The 23,720-nt window shown below is 48.1% G+C and overlaps 6 protein-coding genes; 5 read left to right on the top strand and 1 right to left on the bottom strand.

Moving 5' to 3' along the window:
* Nucleotides 1-1,136: 1,136 nt before the first annotated feature.
* Nucleotides 1,137-1,585, bottom strand: GSBLH_T00002087001 (uncharacterized protein; the record flags this gene model as incomplete). XM_013040604.1 has 5 exons in its annotated part: nucleotides 1,137-1,254; nucleotides 1,286-1,359; nucleotides 1,393-1,449; nucleotides 1,481-1,535; nucleotides 1,566-1,585. 5 exons carry the CDS (start codon nucleotides 1,583-1,585, stop codon nucleotides 1,158-1,160), a joined length of 303 nt encoding a protein of 100 aa, XP_012896058.1. The 3' UTR covers nucleotides 1,137-1,157.
* A 2,367-nt stretch (nucleotides 1,586-3,952) lies between these two features.
* GSBLH_T00002086001 (uncharacterized protein) lies at nucleotides 3,953-5,275 on the top strand (the record flags this gene model as incomplete). Its single annotated transcript, XM_013040603.1, has 1 exon — nucleotides 3,953-5,275. One exon carries the CDS (start codon nucleotides 3,953-3,955, stop codon nucleotides 5,273-5,275), a length of 1,323 nt encoding a protein of 440 aa, XP_012896057.1.
* Nucleotides 5,276-6,552: 1,277 nt separating this feature from the next.
* GSBLH_T00002085001 (uncharacterized protein) lies at nucleotides 6,553-7,775 on the top strand (the record flags this gene model as incomplete). XM_013040602.1 has 6 exons in its annotated part: nucleotides 6,553-6,734; nucleotides 6,770-6,942; nucleotides 6,973-7,112; nucleotides 7,143-7,443; nucleotides 7,478-7,575; nucleotides 7,607-7,775. The coding sequence occupies exons 1-6, from the start codon at nucleotides 6,656-6,658 to the stop codon at nucleotides 7,773-7,775; spliced, it is 960 nt and encodes a 319-aa protein (XP_012896056.1). The 5' UTR covers nucleotides 6,553-6,655.
* A 628-nt stretch (nucleotides 7,776-8,403) lies between these two features.
* On the top strand, nucleotides 8,404-8,979 carry GSBLH_T00002084001 (uncharacterized protein; the record flags this gene model as incomplete). XM_013040601.1 has 4 exons in its annotated part: nucleotides 8,404-8,484; nucleotides 8,516-8,683; nucleotides 8,719-8,848; nucleotides 8,881-8,979. 4 exons carry the CDS (start codon nucleotides 8,404-8,406, stop codon nucleotides 8,970-8,972), a joined length of 471 nt encoding a protein of 156 aa, XP_012896055.1. The 3' UTR covers nucleotides 8,973-8,979.
* Nucleotides 8,980-9,064: 85 nt separating this feature from the next.
* On the top strand, nucleotides 9,065-10,774 carry GSBLH_T00002083001 (uncharacterized protein). XM_013040600.1 has 4 exons: nucleotides 9,065-9,338; nucleotides 9,369-10,199; nucleotides 10,233-10,434; nucleotides 10,455-10,774. The coding sequence occupies exons 1-4, from the start codon at nucleotides 9,087-9,089 to the stop codon at nucleotides 10,478-10,480; spliced, it is 1,311 nt and encodes a 436-aa protein (XP_012896054.1). The 5' UTR covers nucleotides 9,065-9,086; the 3' UTR covers nucleotides 10,481-10,774.
* Nucleotides 10,775-13,826: 3,052 nt separating this feature from the next.
* GSBLH_T00007060001 (uncharacterized protein) lies at nucleotides 13,827-18,948 on the top strand (the record flags this gene model as incomplete). The annotated part of the gene is given in 13 exon segments (XM_013040599.1): nucleotides 13,827-14,049; nucleotides 14,080-14,191; nucleotides 14,224-14,574; nucleotides 14,609-15,188; nucleotides 15,218-15,543; nucleotides 15,581-15,758; nucleotides 15,790-16,218; nucleotides 16,251-16,966; nucleotides 16,971-17,512; nucleotides 17,517-17,630; nucleotides 17,653-17,925; nucleotides 17,947-18,138; nucleotides 18,170-18,948. Coding segments are annotated over 13 exon segments (4,815 nt in total).
* Between the last annotated feature and the right edge of the window lie 4,772 nt (nucleotides 18,949-23,720).

Genomic DNA, 23,720 nt, shown 5'->3' with positions numbered 1-23,720 from the left:
GCGCTTTCCATTCATTTCGCTACTCAGTCGAAGGAGGCGATTGCAATCTTCGCTTCTCACAAAATCGCAAATCCTCCAGCAGATACTTCTCAGCCTCGTCGTTCATTCGCATCTTCATGTAGCACACACCCAGCGAATGCTTGGCTCGACTGCACGTCAACGCGTATTGCCCGCGGTATTCTTCTGGAAGCTCTTCGAAGCTTTCCTTCATGTACACACATTGAAAGAGATATTGCGTGCTCTGACGCAAATCGCCCGCGTCTTCGTAAGCCAACCCGAGATTCGCTAGCGCGTCGCAGCGAAACGTGAGGATTTCGGAGAGAGTTCGCTTCCATTCCGATTCTCTCTCTTCTTCTGCGTAGCTCTGCTGCTGATGTCGATGAATTTTCTAGATAGTTGGATAGGAAATCGGAATGGTTACCTCAGCAACACGAATGCAGGTGAGCGATCTGCGCAAAATGGGAATGGAGCGATACATGATATGGAAATCGGACACACCATTATCGTCCCTTTCTGTATCTTTAACAGACTACATTCAGAGATTCGCTTAAAAATACTTCGTTCAAATAGGTTAATCCCAAATTACACAAAGACCGATAGTATTCCATTAACTTTGGCACATCTTGACAAGTCGATAAAAATGAACGCTCTGCCTTCGCCGCTACCTATTAGCAATGCCATCGGTATCCACTTTTTGATGAACAAATATGTTCTTGTTTCACATCATCAACAGTTCTGCAGTTCTCACGACTCAGATATAGAGCTTGTTCGTAATAGCGCTTTGCATTCTGGATATCACCCAATTCTCGAGAACAATCTCCGAGACAGCGTAAAGCCGTTATGGCGCTGCGCACATTGTTAATCGTCCTACAAGTTTCCAATTCCATATTGTGATATTGCATAGCGCTCTCTAAGCTCTCTTCATCGCCACGCTTGTGATATTCCTCCGCTAGAGCATTGCAGCACACTATCTAATACATTATTCAACGTAAATCGACATTAAACAATCTCCTGCTGATTTCCCTTCTCCTTCGCAGTTTTCAGACTTTGGCGTAACGACTCTATTTCTCGCTTCGACATAAAGGGATCGACAAGATTTGACTCGTCTTGGCGGAAATATGTGAAAACAAACAGAATGACCCAATATTAGACAGAACTTACTGGAAAATACCAATAATATCATTGTTGTTGAAGACCAAGTAATCCTCATTGTTGATCTTGATGTGGTCGCCTCCGAATCCAGGAACAAGCACTCTGTGCATTACACCAACTTGAGGCAAACTACCTGTCTCCCTTCTTCACGCTGCAGGGAATGAGGTTACCGTTTTCAGCGTACTTGCCAGGACCAACAGCAATCACCTAAAACTCACCCGAGATATGTCAATCGCAAACCTCACACTCATTACGAGTGGGCACAGAATCTTCGGGAAGAAGAATACCACCCACGGACTAAACATGACTAGGAGAATGTGCTGTGTACTTTAGCAACAGGAATGACCTTCTTTAACAAAACACGATCAGCGAAGGGAATAAATCTCGACACGGCAGACTAAACGAATTAAAACAACGTAGAGACGATTACCATAGTGATAACCTCAACGATAACTTTGTTTTTAGTAAGAAAAAGACGAATGTTCTAGAATCGAAAGTAGGGAAACGGGGAACTTTTGGTTTTATGGAAATATCAACGGACAATCGTCAATCGACCAGATTGAATACACCTTTGAGCAAACGAGACAATGAATAGCACCTTTGTGAGTACAAAAGAAACGTTTAGGAAAGAAGTGTGTGAGAATAGATAGATAGATAAATACAGAAACAGTCTTGTGGAAAGGACCCATTTTAAAAACGTGTTCACTCATTGTAGTATCAAAAAGTGTTTATAGTATGGAGCACATCAAACGAATATCAGAATTACTTGATAGTTGGAATAATTTATTCGTCCAAAATCCAAACGGGGGTATTGTCACTGGAGATTCGAGTACTCTTAAAGGCAAAGGATGTTATTTAGGTTCTCAGCTTACATTTAACCCACTAGATAGAAAGCAATACTTAGATCGTTTGAGTAAAGTGTATTTGGCTCGTTGTTATTGTAGAGTCCTATTCGGTATTTACCTGGTTCGGAAAGCCAGAAGAACTGAGTCCGATTGAATGTGCTTCCCATGGATGGGTAAATGTAGCAAACAACACTTTGGAGTGCCCAATGTAAGATTAATTGCAATGGTTGAACGTAGTTGCAAATCGAGAATCATTATTCAAATCGACAAGTCACTGAGTAGGGCGGCAGTCGATAATTGTGTAAAGCAATACCACAGCGATTTGTTGTTACGTCATCAAGAACTTTGTCCGTGGTACAATATCCACGGAAGTGAAAATCTAACGAATCCTCTTCTCCTTCCTCGTTCTCAATTGCTTACTGATTTTGAAAGCAGATTGGCGTCATTCGAAACTTCTTCTGTAGTTCCTTTTGGATTTTTTGTTCTAACGGATAGGATATCGGAGTGGATATCGATCTTGCTGCTCTCGATACTTCTGGCGTTTTATCTTTATTCATCGAGGCCTACATGCAAGAAATGGGCGTTTCCGAAACCGAGAGCCAGGAATCGCGCGACCGTATCATTACTCACATTCTGCTCGCTTTATTCGGATGGGAGCAATCCAATCCGAACGAATTGGAATGTCGCGAATGCGGTCGTCGAGCCGGCATGTGGAACTATTCGTCCTCTCTGCATTCCTTTGTAAGAACACTCTTCTTTTGTGTGTTTCTAATGAATAGGGACTGTTGCGACGCGAAGTGAGCTATGCGGATGACATGTCGAAGGAGCAGTTGCTGTCTGCTTCGGCGATTGATCGATATGTGATGGAGGAGGAGGAGGAGGAGGAGGAAGCTTCGAATCCTGAAGAGCATGAAAAGGAGAAGGAGAAAAGCGAAGAAGAACAAGAAGAAAAAGAAAAAGAAAAAGAGGGATTGGAAAATGAGATTGGAAATGCAAATGTGTTGGAATTGGAGGCAAAGAGTGATGAGGATTTGAAGGTTGTGCCAAATGTCCAGGAAAAAGAATCTGAACCGAAGAAGGAAATGGAAAAGTCTGTGAATGAAATGTATCCTTTTTCGTTCAGTGGAGTTGGACTCGAAAAGTCAGTTTTGAAGGAAGAACCGAAAATGGATTCATGGAATAAAGAGAAGGAGAATGTGAATGAATCAGCAAAGATGGAAGAAGAAGAAGAAGAAGAAGAAGTGAGAGGAGTGGAAAATGAAGAGTTGCCAATGAATGAAAATGAAAATAGAGTCGCTCATAATGAAATTGCGAGTGTTCAGGAAACGAAGAACACGCAGATTGTGGAGAATGGAACTGAAATGGATGGCCATATGAATGTAGAGGATAGCAGCATACTTCATAATGAAACCGAACATGTGAACGACGAAAACCAAATTGAAAAGGAAGCAAGAAATGATGAGAATGGTGAAAACGAAGGAGTGTTTCGTTTTTCTGAGGTTCTTGGTGGCGATGATTTGAGTGCTTGGGATAACAATGGCGAATTGCCAGGCCAGCAGTTGGAGGAAGTTTATTACTTTAGACAGCTGGAGAGCGAAAATGAAGAGGAAATTGAGAATGAGCATGATATAGAAAACAAGGAAGAGAGCGAAAAGAGTGAAAATGATCATGTGGAAAATAAGAATGAGAATGAGAATGAGAATGAGGAAGATAAAAATGATATTGATAACGAGGAGGAAATGGATCATGAAATTGAAATTGATAATGTGGATAATCAAGAAAATGAGCCTCATGATGATGATGAAAATGGAATTGTAATTGGGAATGAGGAGGAATATATGAATGATAATGAAGAAGATCAATATGTGGATGATGATAATGAAATCCATAGTGAAGTGGAGAATGAAGAAGAAAACAGTAATGAAAATGAAAATGAAAATGAAATTGAAAATGATATGGATGAAGAAGAAGAAGAAGAGGAAGGTGTTGATGGTGATGATGACGAAGTTGAATCCTCATCTCAAAATGAAGAGGACATTGAAGATATGGATGACAACTCGAGTTATGGCTATCTTTCTAATGAATTGATCGATATCGAAGCTAAAAGTACCGAAAATGAATCCACAAACGATGAAAACGATGAAAATGATGAAAATGGTCAAATGCAAATCGAAGAAGTTGATGTGGATGATTCTGATTCTCCTGATATTGATATGGATATTGATAATGGAACAGAAGAAGACGAGGAAGATGAAGACGAGGAAGAAGAAGAAGAAGAAGATGATGATGATAATGATGATGATGAGGAAGAAGAAGAAGAAGAAGAAGAAGAAGAAGAGGAAGATGATGATAAGGAAGAAGCCATTGAAATATCATCGAATGATGCTAGTTCGAACGAATCTTATCCAAATCTTGATGAAGTGATGGAAAAGAACGATTCCGACAATGCGTCTATTGAAGATTTAACGATCGAAAAGAATGACGAAAATGAAAATGAAAATGATAATGATATTCATAACGAAGAAGAAGAAGAAGAAGAAGAAGAAGGAGAAGAAACAAACGACATAGATCCGATTGAAGTAGGTGTAAAGGATATCGAACACGATGAAAACGAGCCACACAACGATCCAGCACAGAATGACGAATCGCCTCTCGCAAAGGAATCTCATTCTCGCTCTGTGGAGCCCACTGGAATCTCGTCAAACGATGGACTGGAGGATGAACCCGAAGAAGACGCAGTACTGGACCACTGCTCCAAGGAATCAATCAATGGCGATGCCATGGAAGAGGAGTTCGCTCAGAAACAACCATTGATCGAAGATCTGGAGTCAGCCTCGCCAGCGGACGCAGCAAGGCCGTCCTCTCCTTCTCTCTCTTCGGAAGAGCCAATCGCGGCCTTCCCTTCCACCAATCCACCGGACGAAGATCCGTTCGCTCCTCTAGATTATGATGACTCGGCCCCTCCGCAGGTTCACACTTCACAGCCTTCTCTCCCAGAAAACGATCCGCCAGTCCTCGAAGTGGAGTCAGCGAGCGTGCAGGTAAGTGCCCAGGTAAGTGGTTCGTCGCAAGAACAAGAGGCAACACAAGTCGACAGTCAGGTAGAAGACGCACAGAGAGATTCGTCTGTGCCTTTGATTCCTCAGGGAGACGCACAGGACGACGAATCATCACACAAACGATCTTTAGAATCTTCTTTTGAGACCATGAAACGAGTTCGAACCGCGGCAAGTTCTGGGCCCGATAAAGTCGAGTTGAGGGCGAAGGGTGATGCGTAGTTGTTTAATTTGTCCACAGAACATCGTGTCTGGTGTCCATGGCACGATCATAAAAATTCCGCAGTGAGGAAGCTGATTGGGGTAGTGGAGCCACGGGGGTCTTAGTTGTAGCTGCTTCTCACGGAATTAAGGATTGTAGTATCAACAAATTATCATTGTTTGTTCGATTTTCATGTCCATCACAGTTGCCAAGAATGGGGCATCTCTAGTCATTCGAAACGGGTTTAATTCTGTGAACCATTTAGTCCATGCAAGTAGACAGTGGACTTGTCGGATAAATGTGGACAACACTCTTCGGAAGTATATCAAAGAGAGAAACAGTGATCAGCAATATATTGGAATAGCTACAGCAAAGAATTATGTTTCTGTTTCTAAACTCGATAGTATTGGTATGATTTTCTACAATGCTTTTATTTTTTAGGAGATCAATGCTCTGTATATCCAATCAAAGTACGGGAATCGGAGAGTAAGGACAGGTCACAACAAGGTATGGACCTCGCTTCCTTATACCAGCATTTAAGCAGTCTATTGGAAGATCTCAAGAGAAAGGGGAAGATCTGTGTTGCTCTGTCGAACTATTCCCTGCCTACTCGCTTTTCTCTGGATGAAATGAATGACACTGTCAATATTGCCGAGAATACCGGCATTGTAAAGCTCGCTCTCAACGAATTCGATCCAAAGTATGCTCTCTGCGATAGTCAAGAGGTGATGCGCTATATGGGTCTCAGCATGCTGCAGCGGAAATCCCCTCAATCGATTCGCGAGTGTGGAGACTTTTTATGGAGAGATCATTCTTCGTATGATAAGTCCATCTCCTTTACGGACGCCACGAGCTATCTGATGGCGCGATATAACTTTGTGACGCATATCGTGGACGATTTCTCTCGCGAATGCCAAAACGGAAGCTCCGAATCCTATTTGGCGCAGTTTTTCCATGACTTCCAATTGACCTTCATCGCGAGATATTGGGTGAAATTGTCTAAGAAATATAAGGAAATTGATATGGAGATGCTGCCTGAGGAAGTGACGCACGTAAGAGTGGAGGGTGTGCGTGATGTGTAGGAGATAAATAGAACAATGACCAGCTGGTTAGTGGATAGTCTTTTAGGTGGTTCGAAATAATGGTAATCAACTTATTACCTTTGTTTGCAATTTGTTTGTGCAAAAATCGTTCATTCTAGGAAGGTGGCAGTTTCATTCGCACTTTTTGCTTGTTTTTTACACTTTCGTCCATTCTATTCTCATGGTATTATGATAGAATCGCTCTTTAACTGCTAGAGACCCATTCTGTTACACGGCCACGAAAGAGCTGTCACGTATGTGAAATACAGTCCCGATGGCGATGTTTTATTCAGCGCCGCTAAAGATAACACTCCGACGATGTGGAGAGCAAATACCGGAGAAAGAATCGGCATTTTCCACGGACATACAGGAGCTGTCTACCAGCTTGATGTTACTAGTATGGAAGTGTGTCATTTTGCGTCACTCTTGTAGGTGACACAAAGTACCTTTTTTCTGCTTCCGCAGACTGGTCAAGCCATATTTGGGAGGTGAACACGGGCAAAGCTTTGAGCTGCATTAATCTGGGCAGACCCATTCGTTGTGTGTTGGTGAGCAACGACGACAAGCGCCTCTGTTTGATTAGCCAGTGCTGGTCGAAACAAGGAGTATTCTTGCGGTCCCTTTCTCACTCCCAGCCTTCCGTCCACATCTTCGACATTTCAAACGGCGTGGAGAACCTCGAGGGCAAGGACACGGTCTTCCTCAACGTCTGCCCCGCCCCCATAAACGTTTTCTCTGCGCTCTGGCGCGCCAACGACCGCGAGATCATCCTCGCGTAGCTCTCCTCTCCCCTCCTCACCCGCAGCTGCACGGACGGCAAGCTCCGCGTGCTGAGCACGGAGACGGGCGAGATCACGCAGACGATCAGCGCGCACGGCGCGGAGATCACCTCGCTGGTGCAGTCGGCGGACGGCGCGCTGCTGGCGACGTCGAGCAAGGACGCGAAGGCGAAGGTGTTCGACGCCACGACGCTGGAGGAGCTGATGGTGTTCACGACGGACCGCGCGCTGAACAGCGTGGCGCTGTCGCCGATCCGCGAGCATTTGGTGGCGGTGGGAGGCGTGGAGGCGCGCGATGTGACGACGACGCACTCGGAGAAGATGGAGGTGAGCGAGCGAGCGAGGACGGAGTGAAGAGTAGAGTCTGTTCTTTAATATCGCGACGCGCGAGGAGATCGGACGCGTGAAGGGATCGTTCGGAACGATGAACGCGGTGGCGTTCAATCCGGATGGAAAGAGGTGGAGGGCGAAGAGAAGGCGTGATGCGTAGCTTTATTACGGGAGGAGAGGATGGCTATGTGCGATTGTGCTTCTTCGATCCCGAGTATTTCACCATGGACGAGACAAATGAACAGAATCTCAGGGAATTGGAAGAATTAAGCAAGAAGCAATGGCGTGTTTGTTTAACTACGCACAAAGATGATAATGATAATAAATAGAGTGATAGTAGTAGTTTTACAAAGTTTACAAGGAACCGTGGAAAGCAAAACACAAACGAATTGGACGATGAAAATGGAGCAACTCACATTTCTCAACAATCAATCAAGCGAATGATTCACAAAATTTCATCTCTATAGAATAGGGATTTAACTCATAAGTGATAAAATTCTGCAACGATTTCCAGTTCATTCATCTTTTGGGAATTCCGGAAAATTGGGCGACTATCTCTCCAGATCCAAATCATTCAATATCTCCATTATCTCATTCATAATCAATCAATAAATCATGGCAGCAGTTGATGGATGGGTCAATGACGTCGAAGATGTGCTTTCCAAAGCCGAAAGTGCCTATCGGCAAATCACACAGGATACATCGCTCGACGACAAGAGAACGCTGTTGGTCGAGTCAAGAAAACTTGTATTTGCATTGTTTTGCGCTGAGTTGTAGATGAACGAAGCAAAAGATAATTTGGATGCTTTGGCTGTACAAATCAAGAAGCTTCCGCGAGAGTCTCAATTTAATTATCTAAATGTGCAAATACAGCGTTTGTATGATTGCTAGAAAAAGACTGCATTTTCTGAGCGAATCAAAGTGCTGCAGTCGGACCTGAAATTCCAATTCCAATCGATGGAACGCAAGGATCTATTTGGCGAAGGGAAGACCGATGGTGTCGAAGGAGGAGATATGCTGATTCAGCATGCATTGCAGGTACGCAATACTGTATAATGACAAGGAATAGACCCAAGGAAAGACGATTGATGCAGCTAAGAACACGCTCCTATTGCTCCACGAAACAAAGCAAGTGGCGTTGGAGACAACAGAAACTTTAGCGAACCAAACTGACCAGATTGGAGGAATGAAGGGGAATGTGCAGGATATTGATAATCAACTAAAACGATCGGAGCAGGTTTGCATCGTTCTGCACTCTACTAATATGTTTAGCTGATTCGCACCTATCTGGTTCGAATGATGACGGACAAGATTATCATGGGCCTCGTTTTTATTCTCGTTGTGCTGATCGTCGTCGCCATCGTCTTCTATTCGCTTTTTGGAAAGAAAAATGAAACAACCAGTGAGAAACAGAAAGGGTTTCATGAGTTGTAGCAGCCCCGACAGCGCTTCCGATCGTTCCATCGTTCGTCAAGATCGCTTTGAAGAAAACAGGACAGTCAGCGTTGATGTATCTTAGAGAATAGTGGTTTTTCTGTGTTTGTTTCAGAATTGGGGCCTTTTGAGTGGATTGGTCCCAAATAGTGGGAAGATGTTCTTCTTATTCATTTTGGTTTGTTTTCGAAAGGGTATTAGCTAGAATGCTCCGTTTGAAGGAAGGAATTTTGGGAAACAAGGACCAGAAGCCCGCAAGAAGGGCTTACGTGAGTAAACCCGCTCCGGCCACCGAGAATAAGCAAACTGCTCAGCCCCAGATTTTGGGAAGATTAAAGATGGGTCACCGTGTGATTCAGTTGAAAAAGAAGTTGGGACAGGGAGGTTACGCTATTGTGTACCAGGCGATGGACGAGGACACGTACAAGGAGTACGTGCTCAAGAGAATGGATTGCAAGGTAAGAGGAGCGTGTTTGGTGTGATGGTAGACCCCCGAGATGGAGAAGCTGTTGGATAAGGAGTTCAAGGTGCTGCGTATTGTGCGCGACCACCCGAACATTGCGAAGATCTACGCTCTGCAGAAGCGCAAGGCTCCCGGCGGCTGGGAGGCTCGTGAGCTGATGGAGCTGTGTCCGATCGGTCTGTTCGACTACCTGAAGGTGCTGGAGAAGGACAAGAAGTACCTTCCCGAGCAGGACATTTGGGAGATGATGTACGATCTGGTGAACGCGATCGGCTTCATGCACAAGCAGAACCCTCCTCTGGTGCACCGCGATCTGAAGCTGGAGAACGTGATGCAGGGGAAGGACGGTCGTTGGAAGCTGATCGATTTCGGGTCGGTGGTGTTCGGCACGGTGAAGCTGGCGACGAAGGACGACGTGGACCGCGAGGAAGAGCAGATCGAGAAGTACACGACGCAGATGTACCGCGCGCCCGAGATGGTGGACTTCTTCGGAGTGAGCGAGATCACGCCGAAGACGGACATCTGGGCGCTGGGCTGCATTCTGTACACGCTGATGTTCCTCAAGCAGCCGTTCCTCAACGCGAGCAAGCTGGCCATTCTGGGCGCCAAGTACACGATCCCGCCGCGCCATCGCTACTCCGCCGAGCTGGTGGATCTGCTGAAGCGAATGCTGACGCCGGAGCCGGAGAAGCGCGCGTCGGCGGTGGAGCTGTTCAAAATAATCAAGGCGAAGGTGGGGAAGCGCGTGCCGCGGCGCGTGCAGATGGTGGCGAGCAACTTCCACGACGACGCGGTGTCGGAGGAGGAGGAAGAGTCGGAGTCGGAGTTCGACGATGAAGTGATCACGGAGGTGGGAGTAGGGAGAGAAGGAAGCACGGGTGAGGCGTAGAGACCGAAGCGGAGAGGCGTGATGGGCAATCGGTCGCAGCCCGATCGGATGCGATTCCGCGAGAGCAGCGATGACGATGATTACAGACCGAGAAAGAAGAAGGCGTCGCGCTATGACGATGACGACGATGACGACGATTACAGACCGAGAAAGAAGAAGGCTTCACGCTATGATGACGAGGAGGACGAGGAGGAAGAGGAGCGTCCGCGTCCGAAGAAGAAGCCCGCGAAGAAGGCGTCGCGCTATGACGACGACGAGGAAGAGGAAGAGGAAGAAGAGCGACCCAAGAAGAAGAAGCCCGTGAAGAAGGCGGCTCGCAAGGTGGTGGAAGAAGAGGAAGAGGAGGAAGAGGAGGAGCGTCCGAAGAAGAAGGCGGCGAAGAAGCCCGCCAAGAAGGCCGTGCAGGAAGAAGAAGAAGAAGAAGAAGACTTCGGAGAAGAGGCCGAGGAACTCCAGGCCGGAACCCCCATCGAGGAGGACTTCCTCAGCTGGTAAACCTAGCCCTGCCGCTGCTGCTACCACTGCTACTGCCGCGATTGCTGCTGATCTGTTTGTTGAATACGAAATAAAACGAAAATGGAATCAAACGGTCTGCAGCGGATATACAATCAGTTTATAAATGGAGGACGAAGTGATTATACAGTGGGCATTGAATTTCGGGTCTGGAGGATGGAAATATATATCGCCCCGAATTGGAAACAAGAGTGATGAATATTACTGTTCAAGGTATGGTATTCTTCGATTATCTTTGTGTAGATATGACAAATTATGCGCAGAACACAAAAATATCGGGTTGATTGAACGATCTTTGGCTGAAAAGCTGTACAGTGAGGCAAAACTTTATGTAAAAGATGGATCTGGAAAGGATGCCAATTTTGAAGTATTTCTAGAGACCGAATCTGGAATGTTGTGGAAACAATTGATGATTAAGCTATACAGAAGATTTGTAGGTGAAATTAATATATTCGAGGCGTAGAAAATATTTGGGAAGGAGTCGATGACGGATATTGAGTTTGAAAACGTGTCATATGTACCCTTTTCATTTCTGGTGATCACATTTAGTATATTAGCAACTACCTTGATGACGAAAACAACAGCGACAATTTATCGCCTTCCAATCTTCGGCAAGTTTCACAGCACTTCAATGCCGCCGTGTACGTTTATCCACCATTTCCCATTTAGCGAACTCATCGACTCCAGCATTATCGATGCAATCGATGGAACTATGTCCTTCGAGCAGAACAGTCCCTTCCCTAGCAACATCAAAGTATTAACCATGCAAGACTACCAGCGTCTTCTCCACTCGCTCTACCTCAAGCGTCCCTCTCCAGATAGCGCATTTTCACACACGCCCCATTTTAATGCCAAACGTCACCTTCAAAACCGCGTTATCCACATCTCGAAGCCCATCGGCAATTCGTCTACCAAACGGAGATTCGATTACCCCCTCCTGAACACCCCGATGGGCATTGTGCCTCTCAGCTTCGTCCAAACGCCGGTTGAAACGGCGCAGCTGCGTTGTTGCGGATTTGTAAGCGTCCCTCTATACGAATTGGTGTCGGCAACGCCGATCCAGCTGCAATTGCCCGAGCCACTGCAATTAAGGTTGCAACGGCAGGATTTGTCGGCATCGAATGAAAGGGAGCCGAGAAGGACGCAGAAAGAGCGCGAACAAGGGGGGAGCGAGGGAAAAGAGAGGCAAACAAAGCAGATGGAAGCGGAAAAAACTGGAAATGCAAAGCAGGGAGAGAAGACTGGGAGTACTCTAGGCGCAGAGAACAAGGCGGCTGCAAGCGGGGAGGAGATGCAGAAGCAGAAGCAGGAGAGGACGCAAGAATAACGGGATGGGGAGATGGCGAGGGTGTTGGTGTGGAGTTGAATTTTGTGTGATGGTAGGGGAAATGCACTGGTTAATTTTGTTTTTTATTTTTGGGATGTAATACTGCATGGTATGTCAATAAAATTGTTTGTTAAAGGAATTCTTTACTGATCTATTGGATTCTATAGAATGAACGTAACAGCAACACCAGAGCCTATTCCATGGTGGATTGTTTTCGAAGAGTTCTACTTCAATAAAGAGATCCCCTATGGCGTCGGCATTTGGTGCATTTTGTATGGTCTCGCAATCATAGCGACCGTGTATATCATATCCTTTGCATAATCGGGTTTACTCTCCTTAATTGCCAGCTACCTATCGTAATAACTTGGATCATAATTAAATTGATAAATCTCTTTTTGAAAGACCAAGAGCTCAGTATTCATAGCATTTACTTCTATCCTCTGAATGGCGTTCTTCGTTTTACGCGTGTAAAGTGAGTGAAACGTTCATAAAAGCTAATATGCAGGTATTGTACGCAGGATTTCCTAGTCGAATTGTTCGATGTGAGTATCATGTTTCATGTATGGGGAGGGATTGACAAGTGTCTGTCTATCCAAGCCAAGGGACTCGAAATCTTTGCTTATGGCAACGAGGAGAAGTACAAGCAAGTGGTAGTGATTGGAAGCGTCTCTCAGAAGTAGCACAAAATGATGAAAGAGTTCCTTGACGAAAAGAACGACGAGGTAGGTTTTCTTGTTTTTCCTGCTCATCCCCTCAGCAAGAAAAAGAAAAGAAGAAGAAGCCCGGCGAAACGCCCATCCCCGCCGAAAAGAAAGCCGAAGACTACCGAGAAAAGCAAAAGCGGCTCCGAAAACTCGAGAAGCAGAACCTGAAGCGGCAACCTCCTCCCATTAACGTTTCATCTCTCTCTCCTTTATGTTTCTCACACTCAGATGTCCTCCGCCCCGCTTCCTCTGATCTACCGACTCTTTCACTCCTTCCAAGTCGTCGTCCACAGTCTGAACATCTACGCGGGCACCCCCGTGGAACCGTATCTCATCACCGTCCACTCCAATCGCTGCATCCTCAACAACCTCTGCGGCAACTGCATCAAAGTCGCTCTCCTCTCCGCTTCCAATTTAGGAAAACCGCGGGTTCGATCTCTACCGAATCATCACGGGCGCGGACTGCACGGGCGTGGAGATTCGGTGCTTGAAACACCCCGGATATTACGGCGAAAGCAACGGAGCCAACGCGGCGCAGCACGTGAACCTGATGAACTCGCTCACCTGGATCAAACTGGCCTTCCGGCAGATGAAAGACTCGCTCGTGGAGCTGAAGAACGGCATCGATCAGGACGTGCACACGTGGCGCGAAGGAAGCCGGTGCGCTTTTTTCTTTACTCAGAGTTGACGCGAAGATTGTACACAACGGAACAACCGGAGCGAGAGACCCATGAAAATGGGGAAACCGGGGAAACTGAGGAGATGGGAGAGAACGGAGAAACGGAGGGACAGGACGAGAACGGGGAAAGGCGCGGGAAGGCGAAGCAGCGAAGCGAAGAATCGGGGGGATCGGGCTCGGGTTCATCGGAACCGGCCGTGTTCATTGGAGAGTGCGTCGATTCGATCGAATTCGATGTAGACATGTCGTTCTGACGTTCCTCATGGATGCTCCTGGGACCATCACCTCGACCACGATTTCCACGTTTCCCCAGTTTGCGTTGGAGATCTCGATCGAGGGTCAGAACACCTATGTACTCTGTTTGTGTTTGAATGAATGACGCGAAGTACTCCAATTACAGCGCGATTTTGACGTACGGTCCGTACATCAACAGCATTCTGCTCAACCTGGTTCACTACTTTCTGCCCGTGTATTACGGCGATGTGAAGCTGTACAAGCCCAAAGTGGGAGCTACGCGCGAGCCGTTCGAGACGCGCTGCACGATCACGTTGCAGTCGAATTTGCTGCTGCGAGTCCCATTCCAGGCGTCGACGAGTGGAAGCAACGATGAAAATTGACGTGTAGGCGTTGTGGTGACGCCAGATAACCCGCTGTTCGATTTGAAACGAGCGAAAGAGGAAGTGCGGTCGGTGGAGGGACCGATCAGCGAGAGCAATCAGCACGGATTTGAATCGAAGTAGGAGAGAAGGGACGAATGCTAGTGGCTAGATCGCTGTTTTTGGAGTTTCGGAAGGGAACGGTGATCGAAGTGACGATCCCGAATATTCTATTGAAGGAATCGGACAACGTCACGGCGTTCCGCGTGCGAAGCCAGAACGTGACGGTGAAAGACCCGCAATACATCGACTCTGTGATTCAAATCAAGTCGATGGACATCGATTATCTAATGGAATACCCGCTCTCCTTCACCGGGCTGTACAAAACGCAGATCATCGTGAAGATCGATGGGTTCAAAATGACGTTCTATTACACGTTCGTGAACATGGTGATCGACCTGCTCGCTGGGTTCGGCATGTACGCCAATCACGCCTACGAGTATTTTTGCAAAAGCGAAAACATGTTTGATTTCCAATTCCCTTTTTGTAACGTTCAGTTATTCCGTGTCCGTCTCCGATGTCAGCCTCATCATTCCCACAGTGGAAGACAACGTCGTGAACGACGTTACGCTCACTGATCAATACGACTATCTCCAATTCACCCTCTCCTCCTTCGCCGTCACCATCTCGGCTCCGCAGCTTCACTACAACGCGCTGACCACCTTTGCGTTCTCCATTCTGCTCGGCGACATGTCGAATGACCAGGGCAAATACCCGATCGTGGTGTCATTCAGGCCGCATCGACGCAATCCCGTGGGGCAGATTCGAAATGGAGACGGCGAGCACACGACGGATTTCTTGGGCTGCCAGTACATTCAGATTCAAGGCGAATACAACGCGCATCCGGAGGTCTCCGATGACGTTTCGGATTCGATTTATATGTCGATTGGGATCGATTCCCCGCGGTTAATCTTCTACGGCGAGGTCTATTCGCATCTGTTCAATCTGATCAATAATATTTTGGGTGTGAATCAGTACGTCATCACGGAAGAAGAGTACGCGGCCATGCAGAACAACAACCGAATGGCGTTCTATCTGAAGTATCTGAACGATTTCCGGAAGCATAAGGTGAATATTGTACTCTTTGGGATCGGGTTTTGATCCAGCTCACCTCGTTCACAACGATCACGTTAACAGAAGTCCGCATCGAGCTGCCGGGCGAGTTATTCATTCCTTCGGCTCTGCAGTTCGCGCCTTCGCATCACGGCGATTTGTCGAACCCGATGATTCGCGAGCCCAGCAAAGACAACTCGATTTTGTGCTCGCTTTCGTCGTGTAGCGTGGAGTTCGCAACGAATCCTTCGGTTTTGGATATGAATCTATCGACCACGCCCATCAATATTATTATTCCATGCGTTGAGAACACTCCCTTTTCCACTCCCAATCAGAATCTTCTCACTCTCGATCCGATTCACATCCATCTAAAGCAGCTGTACGATTTTGTGTTTTTAATTGTGTTATTATGATAGAAATAACGCCTATGCGTTCTATCCAATCATCACGTACTATCGAAAATGCGATGCGGATATCGGCCAATTGAATGGATCGCTGAGTGCCCAATCGCTGAATCACGCTATAAATCAGATCGATAACTGGCTCTTCTCTTTTGACGCTGCGATGAATGCAGATCGCGTCCAATCGCAGTTTGTACGCCTGGTTCAAGCGAATGAACGTATAGCTGGGGTATTTGAGCGTCTCGCTGAATTCGCTGCGGCTTTTCACTCCGTTTATTCCGTCGACCGATGAAGTGGTGTCTGTGTACGTCACCATGGTTTTCGATGAGCAATTCTACTGCACGTATTCGAAGCAAGCCGAAGGAGTCAAGCTAAAAAAGAAGGGAACGTCCGAGCTGGTCTGCGACCTCCACGCCGAGCATTCGTTCAATGTCTACACTCTCGACCGCGTCTTCTACGTCTATCTCTTCATCATCACGCGATCCTCCTTCCGCAAATGCATCGGAATCGGGAAGGTGGACAATCTCGCGCTCCTCGCCGTGATGAAAAAGCAGGAGACGCAGTCCATCTTGTTCTTCCCGAATTGTGGATACGACACACGATCGAGCAGTCCGATCGCTGCTGCGGACATTAACTACGATTACAAGCCGAAAGTAGGCTTCTGCATGCGTGGATTGACCAGCAGCTTCCGAAAGTACTGCCCGTTCCGACGGTTCCCATGAGACAGTATCGCGAATATGGGATTCGGTCTGGATCGTGCGTGATTCATTTGGACGAGGATGACGGGAACTCGGTGAAGATCGATATGAACAACGAGAAGGAAGGCGAGGGCTCGCCGAATATCGTGGAGTCGCTGAATGCTGCGATCGACGAATTCGACAATTTGGGAACGCGGAGCAAAACGTTCGGCTATGTGTCCACGCCGGAATCGATGATCTCGATGGATCGAATGAACGAGAATTATGACTTGGCGATGCATTACATGTTCCGCTTTATGATTTCGGACATCAAAGTCGGCATTCCTTCGGTGACTGTCTTGGTCAGTTATCCGAACTCCATTTGCAAATCCATCCCAATGAAGCTGATTCGCTATTCCTCGCTGAGCAACGTGTTTTTACTCTCCATCCCCAACCCCATTTCCGTCAAATTCGATACCATCATCACGCTCTCTTCGCGATCTCGCCTCATCGTCAACGTTCCCACGCTCGTTCTGCGCGTATTGAAAGGCGTCGACTACGTCTCGGGACCGACGTCCTCATTAAAAGATTCTATCACTTCCCCATCCGAAAACGAGCAAACTCTTCTCGATAGCTTCAGCCATCAACGCTTCTTAGGGATCGGCGAAGTGCTCTGCACGATGCGAATCGCGATGTACTGCCTTCTCCATTTCCCCGATCGATCGTAGATACAGCAGTGGCGTCGAAATGCGCGAGTCTTCGCTCCAGAAAGCGTTTATTCAGGCCGTCGATCGCTGCCGATTGCTCACGCAGCGAAACCGCGGCATGGCGCTGGACTGTCATTACAACGAATACAGCAATCACTACAATCTCTGCAACGATCTCGCGCGCCGAATCAAAGAAGCCGTGGGCGGAATCCACTCCGCAGCGAACATCCAGCTTCGCCAGCAGTTTATTATGCAGTTCAGCAACAACGAGTCCAGCCAAGTGCCATTGGTTCGCGCGCATTCGCAGCGTTTGTCGCAGAATTTCGGATCGGAGGAGGATCAGCGCGCGCTGTTTGAGTCGCTGAAGAAGGCGGGCGAGCCGCTGAGTTTGTCGCAGACGGGTGAATTCGATGCGATTAGCGATGAAATGGAGTCGATTCTGAGCACGTCGGAGGACGAGTTCGAAAGCATTAGAGACAGCAGTGAGGAGGAACGCACCGTCACGTTTGAGAGCATCGACGAGTCCAGCGAAAGCGGTGGGAGACTGGGAGGACTAATGATCGGTAGATCTCCCGGTGGAGCGACAGGAGCAAGAGGAGGAAATGGACGAATCGATCCTCAGCGACGTGCTGTGCGAATGGTCGGTTTCCTACATGCCGCGTTGTGGCGTGCAGTCGGCGAGTGTGCTGTGTGTGACGCATAGAAAGCCTTCACGACCTTCGATCGTATGCAAATGCGTTCACGACATTCCTCGAAGTAGAACGAACGCATCCGAGTGAATTTGTAGTGTATTGGATCGGAGGAAACACCAGCAAGATCCCCAACAACACGGTGAATCCCAACCTATTCGACCAGCTCTACAATCTCTCTCACGTTTTGCTGACCGAAAACGATGCGATGGAACGACCGACGAACAAGCCTCGCTCTGTGACGGACACGAGCTTCTATCCGTCGACGGTACGCCTCCAGAAGAGAAGTGAGCGCTAGACGATTCTAGTGAACTTCGACGACAACACGCGAATCACCGTCTCCGAAGATTTGCTGGACGTGCTGAGCGACCTGGCGGACATTCCAATGAACGAGCCAGTTTCCTCGATTTCGGTGCTGAGTCGATGGAGCAAGCGCTATCTCCGATCGCAGATGCCGCTGCCCGCAAGCGAGGATTATCAATTCCAGTACAACGTGACGAGTAAATTTTTGAGAAATGAAATCGAATCCAGGCGGGCAACATCCGCTTTCCGCCGCGAAGAAAACGAATCTCATCGTAACGGGCAGCAAAATCAACATGGACGCACTGTTCCGAACCGAAGAACGACCTTCCTGCTCTCCCTACAACCCTTCCTTCGCGCCTCCCAAATCGCAGCAGCTCTCTCGAAGCGGCATGCACTTGCTCATCATGGGTCTGGAGATCGAGAACATCATCTACATCAACCGAACGCTCGACGAGGACTTCATGAAGGAGATCTCGCGCATCAACAACACGCAGAGCTCGCAGCGCGGCGTGAACGTGCAGAAATCGCCGGAACTTCACGAGGGAAATTTGGGCTCGCAGGTTGTGAAAGTGAGCAACGTGAAAGTGTGCTGCAACTACCAGCTCGTTGCACCGCATTACCTGAAGGAAACGAACTTGAAACCGCTGCGATTGAGTCCGATGATTCTGAATATCGGGCTGATCAATCTGAACTCGAAGTCGTCGTTGAGCCTGGAAATGAAATCGCGTGCAAATAACGACACGGCGGTGGTGAAGAACGAGAAGTTCAACATCCAGATGGAGAACGTGACGCTCAAGTTCAGCTGCGACATGCTGATTCAATGCATGCAGCTCTTGGAGTTGAGGCAGGAAACGTCGGATGTGGTGATGCGAATGGGCGTTGTGCAGGCGATCGAAGAGATCGTGATGAAGCTCCGGATGACCAGCGCGTGCGAGCGCTATCAGCAGTCCTTCCTTCAGTACGGACTGCTTCAAAACGTGATTGTGGGATGGAGAGATGATGGATAGCTTCCTCGACTCACCGAAGAAAAAGGAGGACTGCGGCGAAACGAAGACTCGGTGAACGAGTACGATATCTACCCGACGTTGCTTTCGCCTATGCGTTTGGACTGCGGATTGGATCGATCGTAGTGTATGGATGGCCGACGGTTGTGGCGTCCTATCAGCTGTACATGCTGTGCAATGGCACGTCGAGCCGCGAGATTTCGGATGCCGTGCAGGAAGTGAACCGTCTGATTTCCGGGTGTATCAAGAAGAAGGAGTGGGACGTGGATTATTCGACGCTTCTGGGGTCGCGTCTGCCGCTTCCGACGGACTATGAGCATTTATTGGAGTCGATAACATCGCCGAATACAAAGAGCATGATGTCGGTGATGCTGTTAAGCGAATATTCGGAGAATACGATCAACACACAGAAGCGTATTTCTCTATTTTCATCCATTCATTGCGTAGGCCAATCCGATACTTTGATCGATTTGTCGTTCCAGCTTCTGAACTGCAATCTGATCATCAATCCTTCCTTGAAGCTCCACGATCCACACAGCACAAAAAGCACTGGAAACATTTTCGAATTGGTCAACCATCAGTTCAACATCGATCTCAGCGAGTCATTCAACGTCGTCGACGGAGTCGATTATGGAAAGGAAAGACTGATGCGTAGGTCAAAGACGTGAATGCCAGTGTGCGAAACAACCATTTCGACGGTATTTTTGAGAGGAACGGTGTGACGATTAGTGAAGATTTCCCCGCGACTCATTCAAGAAGGATATCAACTCGTCGAGGCCTTCTTAGAATTGCAGAAACAGGAGACGTTGCAGCAGTTGTTGAAGTCGAACAGTACCGAAATTCCTGTTTTCAATTCGCATTGTGAGATGCGAAAATACCGACTCTGCCAGACGTACGGCTTTTCCTATCGACGCCATCGCACTGGAATCTTCCGTTTGCTTTTCTTGTGTTATTGTAACGTCCAGTAATCTTCGATTCTTCCCTTCTGGGCGAGCTGTTCTATCACCAATTCATGGAGCCGTCGCCCAATCGCAAAGAGAAACGTCGCAACATTCATCAGCAGTTAGAGGAGAATCCGGACGAGATCAGTCAGGACAGCGACTCCGATCAGTCCATGGTGTATAACATCGATCCCGCGCCCACTTCGCCCTTCGCTTCCTTCTATGTAGACACGAGAAAAGCGTGTGATCTTAGGGAATCACCTCCAGAGAGGACACAAAGCGAAGCAAGAAGCGGCTGCGGATCAAGTCGGCGGTCGTGTTCCAATTCGCCCTTCGCGATTCCTCGTTCTCCTTCCTGCCCGATTCCAAAGAGATCGCTCACACTCTCTGCCTCAAAAACCAAGCCGTTTTCCTGTCCTATCACTCTTCTCCTGGTGTGTACGATCCCGTTCGCGAGAACTACGATTCCGGAAAGGCGTTCCAGGCATTGATGATCGATGTTGGAAACGAGGTTATTATGTTATGCCTAGCTCTCTCAAAGCATGATCGTCGTGGAAGACGCCGTGATGCACAATCGACACCGCAAAGAGAGCTTTGGCGACAAGCTTCTCGTATCGATTGAGAACGCGAACGTGTACATTCCGATCAGCAAAAGCGCGATGTGTCCCAACATCTCGGTCGAGTCCGTTTTGTTCACCCTTCCGCTCTATCTGAAAAAGTTCTCCGGACTGCAGGACTTGCTGATCGATTACGTGAACGAGGGCGTGGCGGCCTACTCCAAATACAACCAGTTTAAAACGCAAATCGCGGGGCACCATCGATCTTCGTCTTCGTTTACCACGATGGGGCAGATGGGAATGAGCAATTCCGCGGATCTCATAGGCGGAACGCATCAGAACATCCTCCAGAAAGGCGCGACGAAGATGAAGCGCATGGCGAATACGGTGAAGAAGAACGTGACCCTGGTGGGATCGACGGGAGCCGCGGGGAACGATGTGAAAATGGGCGATGGTCGGAAGCGAGACGTTTGTATAACGATGACGGTCCGCGACTGCTCGCTTCAGATCCAATTCATTCCGGATTTCTACGTCACGTACACGCTTCACGACTTCACGGCCTCCTACACCATGCAGTCCATATTCCTGCTTATTCTCGAACACGAAATCGAGCTGAGCAAGCCGATTTCGGGCGGATCGGAGCGACTTCTCCCCGCTTCCAAGCTCCCCGAAGTGAATTTGCTGATCAAAGTCTCGCAGCAATCGCTCAACAGTTCGCGGCAGCGAATGCACACGCGCTTCCCTTCTTCCGCGACACTGCCGCTCATCTCGGGCCGCACATCGCACGCTCCGTCGGTGTACACCAGCGATGGCGGGGTGTCGGTAAGCGAAGATGTAACGGCCGTGCAGCTGGAAGTGGATCTGCTGAAGCTGGAATTGACAAGTCGACAAGTGAGTATGATGATGGACATTACGGTAAGGCTTATGGAAGGAATTTACGGGTAGGACAAACTGATTTTGCAGCTGGAGATGGTGAAGGAGACCGAGCATTATCATAAGTGGTTCAACATCATGGAGAAAGTGAAGCAGCTGCAGACTCCCGTCTACACGGATCCGCAGCCTGCCAATGACGGAAATCTGAACTATTCCGCGACGCTTGTGTCCTTCCATTCCAATCCCTCAGCGACGTCGAGTTCCAATCCGTTCCAGTCCGCGATGGCTTCGAGCGGGCCGTCAGGATTCCTCAACGCGGAGCATCGCGACGAGAAGCTGGAGCCGAAGACGGTGAAGCCGTACACGTGCAAAGTGCTGCTGAAGGGAGTGGATTTGGTGGTCAAAGCGGCGGTGGATGGGAACAATAACGTGGTTCAATTCATCTGCACGGGGCTGCATTTGGGCGGCAGTTTGAGCATGACGAAGCAGGTAGGGAGAGAGAAGGAGGAGAGATAACGGGAAGCTGTCGATTCTGATCGATCAAATCGCTCTGTATAACACGCTTCAGCCAATCAATTACACGCGATCTCAAGACGTCAAGAAGAGTAATCCGCATTGGTTTGCGTCTACTGCATAGCCTATTATCTGTCTTCTCTGTTCTTGAAAGTCGGCATTCAATACGAAGAGGAAGATTCCAAGTCGAAGTTAGGCGTGACACTCAACCATCCCTACTTCTTCGCTCTCGAAAACTTCCAAATCGTTCTGTTGTCCTGGCTGGATCAAATCCGCTCTCCCAATCCAATCGCAAAGCAGCCAGCCCCGAAGCAATCCGTCGTTCCTCTCGAAAACACGATCGAATCATCGTACTCTTCATTCTTCTAGCTTTTTTTAATCATTCGTAGCTTTGTGTGTAAGATCGCACTCACTGATTTGGATATGGTGCTAATGACGAAGCCCATCGTGGAATCGATCACGCATCAAAGCCTCGTTCTGCATATTTCAGAGATCAGTTTTGGCTTGAAGCGAGTGCTGCGTCAGCACGATTCCCTCATGGTCATGGTAAGCATTGAATCGGTCTGACGATCGCAGACTGCGAAGCTTCAGCAATTGAAGGCGGCAGTGATCTCGCATGCTGAGGAGGATGTGTGGAGTCGTCTGATCAATCTGCAGTCCTACATCAACGAAGCCACCACTGTGTTCTTGTATGGGTCGCTGAAGGCGATTGAGAGGTAGACTGAAGTCCATATTGCTGAATTGTTATTGGAAAACGCTCACCAATGGCGAGTCGTTCAGTTCCTACAACCCGCAGATCAAGCTGAATCGTTTCCTTTCTGCTTTGAATGATGATCGAATAGTCGGAATCACAACTCCCGAACTTCGCATCGACCAATCCGTTTTCGCTCTCATTCACTACATTTATCGTCTTCCTCCTTTCTCTTCCTCCTCTTCCTCTTCCACCCCTCAAGACAATCCCGACTCTTCTTCCTTCTACCCCAACGAAGCGTCCGTGGATTCGCCTCCCGAACTCTCCGACAAGATGATGATCGAAGCCGTCGTCCATGTCGATAACCCAGGCTCCATTCAAGTCTACGCAGACGCTCACCGTTCGAGAATCCTTTTTTCTTCTACTAACTAGAACCACATAAAAAAGCGGCGGAGATTTCCTTCCCGGTGTGTCGCATTTCCCTGCTTTCTCCAGTCCTCACGTCGCACAAAGAATCGCTTCTCACTGCAACAATCAGCGTGGAGATTAGTTCGGTCACCATCGCTCCGCCAATCATCGAATTCCTCTCTTACTTCGGCTCGCTGTCCAGTTCGGCCGATCTTCCGCTTCATTCCATCGCCGATTCCGCACTGACGCACGAAGATTTGCCCGAAGGAATGCAACTGCGATCGTCTTTTTACGCGGACGATCTGCTGCTTCCAGTGAGCCCGAATAAAAGTGTGATCGGGTTTTTGGAGTGAGGCGTAGTGGGAATCACGTGTATCGGACAGATGATTCTCCCGTCGATCAAGCTGGTGAGCAGTTTTGATGTCGAAAAGCCGTCGGATTCGGTGATTCTTGAGGTTTCCCTTCCGAGTAATCTGATGGCTCGTTAAATTCATTGCACAGAAGCGGTGAATTGCTCCTATTCGATGTTCATTCGCGCGATGGAGGACGAGAACTGCGCGTTCAGTTCGTTCCACGTTTCCCGTTTTTCTCCTTTCCTTCATTCACGTGCAGTGGACTCGCTCTCCGTCGCTTTGAATCCCTCCAATTCCCTCTTCTCGCTTTCCATCGCGCCAATCGAATGCTCTCTCTACTTCGTACCTCCGTTTCCACGTTTCCATCTAGATCCCGTTCTCCCATCCTCTAAGCAACTGGTCCTTCTCCTCCGGCTATCTTCATGTAGTTTCCCCGATT

Source organism: Blastocystis hominis, assembly GCF_000151665.1.
Source record: "Blastocystis hominis, Singapore isolate B (sub-type 7) whole genome shotgun sequence assembly, scaffold_16".
NCBI lineage: Eukaryota > Bigyra > Opalinata > Blastocystidae > Blastocystis > Blastocystis hominis.
The sequence above is the reverse complement of the archived record's forward strand: the minus strand, read 5'-3'. Positions and strand labels throughout refer to the sequence as shown.

Bases quoted from the DNA above. Each gene is read 5' to 3' on its own strand.
- GSBLH_T00002083001 (XM_013040600.1), top strand. From the start codon at position 9,087: ATGCTCCGTTTGAAGGAAGGAATTTTGGGAAACAAGGACCAGAAGCCC. The intron at 9,339-9,368 runs GTAAGAGGAGCG...GTGTGATGGTAG, and splicing joins TCAAGAGAATGGATTGCAAG to ACCCCCGAGATGGAGAAGCT. The intron at 10,200-10,232 runs GTAGGGAGAGAA...GGTGAGGCGTAG, and splicing joins AAGTGATCACGGAGGTGGGA to AGACCGAAGCGGAGAGGCGT.